The 6,000-nt window shown below is 45.9% G+C and overlaps 1 protein-coding gene across 1 annotated transcript in view; it reads right to left on the bottom strand.

Moving 5' to 3' along the window:
- LOC137779469 (contactin-associated protein-like 4) overlaps positions 1-6,000 on the bottom strand; it is a 69,924-nt gene that overhangs the window by 856 nt on the left and 63,068 nt on the right. The window contains exons 21-24 of the mRNA XM_068567249.1: positions 5,641-5,728; positions 3,772-3,987; positions 1,729-1,800; positions 1-430 (exon numbers count right to left, since the gene is read on the bottom strand). The exon at positions 1-430 is cut by the window's left edge and continues 856 nt beyond it. Coding sequence (XP_068423350.1) covers positions 234-430; positions 1,729-1,800; positions 3,772-3,987; positions 5,641-5,728 — 573 coding nt within the window. The 3' untranslated portion in view covers positions 1-233. The remainder of the gene's footprint in view (positions 431-1,728; positions 1,801-3,771; positions 3,988-5,640; positions 5,729-6,000) is intronic.

The raw sequence follows: 6,000 nt of genomic DNA, 5'->3' as shown, positions 1-6,000 counted from the left end.
TGTTCTGCATCTTTACGAAAACCACAGAAGCAAAAATAAAAAAAGAGAGAGGACAGAAGGCGAGTGTTCAGTTCAGAGCCTCCTCTCCTCTCGGCCTGTCGCAGAGTTCAAGTAAAGTAAAGCGCCGACGAGGCGTCACTCTGTCTCTGTGCGGTCCAAACCCTCCATCCCTCCATCACTCCATCGCTCCATCCCTCCATCGCTCCATCCCTCCATCGCTCCATCCCTCCATCCTAGATGAAGTACTCCCTCTGGTTCTCACTCGGGCCGGTCTGGCGGCTGAACGCCGCCGGCGGTGGCGACTCGGGGCTTTCCTCGGGCGGCGCCGCCTTGACTTCCTGTCTCCGACACGCCCCCTTCCTCCTGTAGAGGACTCGGGCCGCTACGGCCAACGCGGACACGCCCACGAAGATCACCGCCGCTATCACACCTGCGGAGAAGGGGAGGGGGAGGAGTTACAGGTAACAGCCCAGCTTTAACACATGAAGCATAGACTGCAGCGAGAGAGAGACTGCAGCTTTTACACATGAAGTATAGACTTCTATACAACCAGAGGAGTCACCCCTGGTGGTCAGGAGAGAGAATGCAGCTTTAACACATGAAGCATAGACTTCTATACAACCAGAGGAGTCGCCCCCTGGTGGTCAGGAGAGAAAATGCAGGCTTTAACACATGAAGTATAGACTTCTATACAACCAAAGGAGTCGCCCCATGGTGGTCAGGAGAGAGACTGCAGCTTTAACACATGAAGCATAGACTTCTATACAACCAAAGGAGTCGCCCCCTGGTGGTCAGGAGAGAGAATGCAGCTTTAACACATGAAGTATAGACTTCTATACAACCAGGAGGAGTCGCCCCCTGGTGGTCAGGAGAGAGAATGCAGGCTTTCACACATGAAGTATAGACTTCTATACAACCAGAGGAGTCGCCCCTGGTGGTCAGGAGAGAGAATGCAGCTTTAACACATGAAGCATAGACTTCTATACAACCAGAGGAGTCGCCCCTTGGTGGTCAGGAGCGAGACTGCAGCTTTAACACATGAAGCATAGACTTCTATACAACCAGAGGAGTCGCCCCCTGGTGGTCAGGAGAGAGAATGCAGCTTTAACACATGAAGCATAGACTTCTATACAACACCGCAGCGTTCTCACGATGACTTCATCTTCATCAGAATGAAGCATTTGGTATTTTTAGCTCGTAGACGTTTGTCGCGTTCAAAACGGCACCGATTAGAAACACGGAACCAAATTGGAGAAGAAACATTTCATTAGGAAATAAAACTGCTGCTTAGAAGCGACGCGGTCAGATTGCTTCCCCTCCGTCATTAGAGGGCCAGCCGGCTCGTTTCCTCGCCGCTAATAGGAGGTCTCTGCGCCGCCGTTATTAAAAAAGACGTACCGGGCGCCGCTCTCGGGGAAAAAAAGTCATTTGTATTCTAATTAGTTGCGGTTTTCTTTTTGTGCGTCTGGACACAGTCACGATGTTGTGAGTGATGAGTCGGAGCGTTTCTGCACAACGTGCTCGTCTTATGAAAACGCTCCGGTGGATGTTTAAAGACGCGTGACTCAAATACACAACGCACATTTAGATTTGTGTTAAAACTCTTGTGTCTTTTGGTTCACTGTCAGGTGAGGAAGAGGAGGAAGAGGAGGGTCACTGATGGAGGAAGAAGATAACGGTGAAGAAGATAACGGCGGCTTAAAGAGAGAAACATTGCTGCTGCTGTACCTCCAATTACTGCAGAGTCACTCCTCATGGCGTTCACCACAGGATGACCTCTACCCACTGATCCAGACTGACCTGGAGGAGGAGGAGGAGGAGGAGGAGGAGGAGGAGGAGGAGGAGGAGGAGGAGCAGGACGAGGAGGAGGAGGAGGAGGAGGAGGAGGAGGAGGAGGAGGAGGAGGAGGAGGAGGATAAAGAAGAGGAAGAAGAAGAAATTTAGATGAGCAGAAACAGAAACAGAAGAAGAAGGAGAAGGAAAAGAAGAAGAACAAGAAGAAGTAGAAGAAATTAAGATGAGCAGATGAGAAACAGAAGAAGGAAAAGAAGAAGATGAAGAAGAAGAAGAAGAAGAAGAAGAAGGAGGAGGAGGAGGAGAAGGAGAAGAAGAAGGAGGAAGAGGAGGAGGAAGATGAGGAGGAGGAGAAGGAGAAGAAATTTAGATGAGCAGATGAGAAACAGAAGGAGAAGAAGAAGAAGAAGAAGAAGAAGAAGAAGGATGAGAAAAAGAAGAAGGATGAGAAGAAGAAGAAGAAGAAGAAGAAGAAGAAGAAGAAGAAGAAGAAGAAGAAGAAGAAGAAGAAGGAGAGTTTGTTAGTGACTTTAAAGATAAAAATGAAGAGAGATGCTCAACAGGACTCACAGACAGATAACAGACACTAGACACAATAGCAATAACAATAATAACAACAACAATAACAATAACAGGCTCTCCTCCGCTCAGCGCTCTGTGTCGTGACACAGGGGAGCGGTACAGCAAAGGGAAACTGAATTAATTGGCTGGAGTTGTGGTCATTAACTCAGTGTCATTACATCGTCGACACCCAAAGGCCCCGTTGTGGAGCTGGAGAGCACCCACACAGATATTGTTTATCAATGTTCCCCCGAGAGGAGGAAGTGGGCAACGCACCAACAACCAGTCTGCCAGCCTCTCTTATCACAGATGTTTCTCACCAATTAAAACCTGTGAGGAGCGGGCGGAGATCAGGAAACACTTCTTCAAACTACAAATCTGTAAATTTGACGTTGTTGTCTTCAGAGGGTTGACTTCCCGGCTTCTTGTAACTTCTTGTTATCCATTTGTCCTCCGTGAGACTCATTATCTGAGTTATCTGAGTCATTCTGCAGCCATGACAAGTCGTATTGACCCGTAACACCATAGATGTTACTATAGTTAATAATATTAAAATGACAAGATAAATAAAACAAATGTATTGAAGAGATGTGTTGTAATAGCCCTCAGTAATAGTCAGCTAAGACAACAAGCTTTTATTTATTTATAGGATTTTCTTGAGGTTCATTTTAACATTGAATAATTGAAATTGAGTATCCTGACAAAGAAAAGGCCCAGAGGCCCTCACCAAAAATATTAAAACATACAACAATATGTTCATGGATAAGGAAGTTTAACAAGGTAACCAAGAGATGAGAAACACAGTGATGATAGATCATTGTTATTACTGTATTTTACAGCTGATTTAAGACACAATAGATGCTAACAGAAAGCTAACACAAGAGATGGTAACAGAAAGCTAACACAAGAGATGGTAACAGAAAGCTAACACAAGAGATGCTAACAGAAAGCTAACACAAGAGATAGTAACAGAAAGCTAACACAAGAGATAGTAACAGAAAGCTAACACAAGAGTTGGTAACAGAAAGCTAACACAAGAGATGGTAACAGAAAGCTAACACAAGAGATGGTAACAGAAAGCTAACACAAGAGATGGTAACAGAAAGCTAACACAAGAGATAGTAACAGAAAGCTAACACAAGAGTTGGTAACAGAAAGCTAACACAAGAGATAGTAAGAGAAAGCTAACACAAATGATGCTAACAGAAAGCTAACACAAGAGATGGCAACAGAAAGCTAACACAAGAGATAGTAACAGAAAGCTAACACAAGAGATGCTAACAGAAAGCTAACACAAGAAGAAGCTTAAGGTGTCTGAACCTTCATGAAGTTAATAATTTAGAAAGACCTACACCTTTTCAAGTTATGAGACACTTGAAGTTGCAGGTTTTAAAACAAGCGAACGTGTCCTCTGACCTGACAGGTGGTGCGTGGCTTCTGCCGCGTGGGGATTGGCCGAAGTGGAGCCGCAAACCGACGGCACCAGCGGGCCGGTCACGACCACGGGGCTGGTGTCCGGGTGGAGCAGGGCGGCCTTCAGAGGGCTGACGGAGTTAAAGAGGACGCCCGACAGACAGCCGGTGTAACCCAGGGAGGCGAGCCGAGACAGCTCCGGATCCAAACCGCCAGAGTCTGAAGGCAAAGAGAACGACACGTGGACACGTCTTTACGGTGGGGGTTTGCAGTGGCACCGCTGCACCTGGGGGAGGGAAGTCCCACGGACTCTCATCTTATTAACAACCTATTTCTTAGTCTGTCTCTGCAGGCGCTGCTCAAAAAAAGAATGTGACAAAGTGCATCCCAGTGCAGCCGTATGTCGAGGCAAACCGGGCAGAAAGAAGACTCTCCAAGAGGCTAAACTGTTCAGACAGTTTCCCCGGCGTCCTTTGGATTTCATTTAATGAAGAGCATCCTGTGTTTGCGTTTTTCTTCCAGCAGACATTTTTATATTAGCACTCCCTGACGTGTGTTTCTGTCTCTTTGAGTTAATCAGATGCAACAAAAAGTCTTCACTGTTTAACGCTGCGAAAAACCTCCTGAATATGAAAGAGCGAAAGCGTTCCACGCTGTACCGCCACAGCTTTCCAAAAACACCCGACACTGCGATGTACTCGTCTAAAGAGGATGCAATATGCATGAAGTGAGAGAGAGTCATTATAGCATTATTGAAAAGACCCATAACCCTCCCAGGAGAAAACCCTCAAAGGCTTTTAAACGCCTGTCCTGTCTGGGAAGTTTAAATCTCTCTGTTTGCAAGCACAGGAGTCGGCATCAGTACATTAAATTTCTCGTTAGCAGAGCTACGAACGCTGTAAGAGACCAGCCTGCAGTGCTACAGCGACAGTGCAAGCTGTGTTGAAGCTGCATTCTCTCTCCTGACCACCAGGGGTGACTCCTCTGGTTGTATAGAAGTCTATGCTTCATGTGTTAAAGCTGCATTCTCTCTCCTGACCACCAGGGGGCGACTCCTCTGGTTGTATAGAAGTCTATGCTTCATGTGTTAAAGCTGCATTCTCTCTCCTGACCACCAGGGGTGACTCCTCTGGTTGTATAGAAGTCTATGCTCCATGTGTTAAAGCTGCATTCTCTCTCCTGACCACCAGGGGTGACTCCTCTGGTTGTATAGAAGTCTATGCTTCATGTGTTAAAGCTGCATTCTCTCTCCTGACCACCAGGGGGCGACTCCTCTGGTTGTATAGAAGTCTATGCTTCATGTGTTGAAGCTGCATTCTCTCTCCTGACCACCAGGGGTGACTCCTCTGGTTGTATAGAAGTCTATGCTCCATGTGTTAAAGCTGCATTCTCTCTCCTGACCACCAGGGGTGACTCCTCTGGTTGTATAGAAGTCTATGCTTCATGTGTTAAAACTGCATTCTCTCTCCTGACCACCAGAGGGTGACTCCTCGGTTGTATAGAAGTCTATATAAATGACTTCTCTTTTGATGTATTCCCTCAGTAAACTTTGTAAACATGAGTTTATGTCTCAATCTCTAGTTTCTTCTATAATCTTCTAGCTTCTTCTATACAGGAGCTGAACTTTTATGAGTCTGTCCTGTTTAACCACCTCACATTAAACTGATCTTGTCTCGTCTCAGCGTCGACAGTTCCCGGCATTTAGATGTGTTTCTATGTTTGTTCTTGACCTTTTTATGTCGTCTAGACAGAAGTCTTACAGCCGTGGTGGTGAAAGTTTCCACTAGCTTATTGTCTGAGGAGGCAGAACCTCTTTAAAGGAGTCTGAGTGCTCTTCAGTCTGAAAGGCCTCGTCTGGGTCTTCTCACTCACCGTGCAGCCTGCCGAGAACCAGCGACCGGACGTCGCTGAACTCTACATCAGACGTCAGGTTGAAGTCTTCTTTGGTGTTCTGGTCGATCTGAAAAACAAGATTTAATAAGCAACACGGCTGGTATGTCGATACAACCGATTTACTGGACTGAAAATATGGGTCATTGGCAAAGAACTTCAAATGTTTTAGCAAATAAAAACATTGTTTTTAAGCAAAATGATGCAATATATTAAGTGAAATACTTAGTTTGGTTTAGGAAAAGGTTTACATTGGAGTCAAATGCACGACGCGTCGCATACAGACGCCAAAGAATGTCTTTTTTTTCCCGCGATTAACAGCGATTAATCGCATTATGCGCA

This window comes from Clinocottus analis, unplaced genomic scaffold (assembly GCF_023055335.1).
Source record: "Clinocottus analis isolate CAN_PGR_092001 unplaced genomic scaffold, fCliAna1.0.p SCAF_8, whole genome shotgun sequence".
Lineage (NCBI taxonomy): Eukaryota > Metazoa > Chordata > Actinopteri > Perciformes > Cottidae > Clinocottus > Clinocottus analis.
The sequence above is the reverse complement of the archived record's forward strand: the minus strand, read 5'-3'. Positions and strand labels throughout refer to the sequence as shown.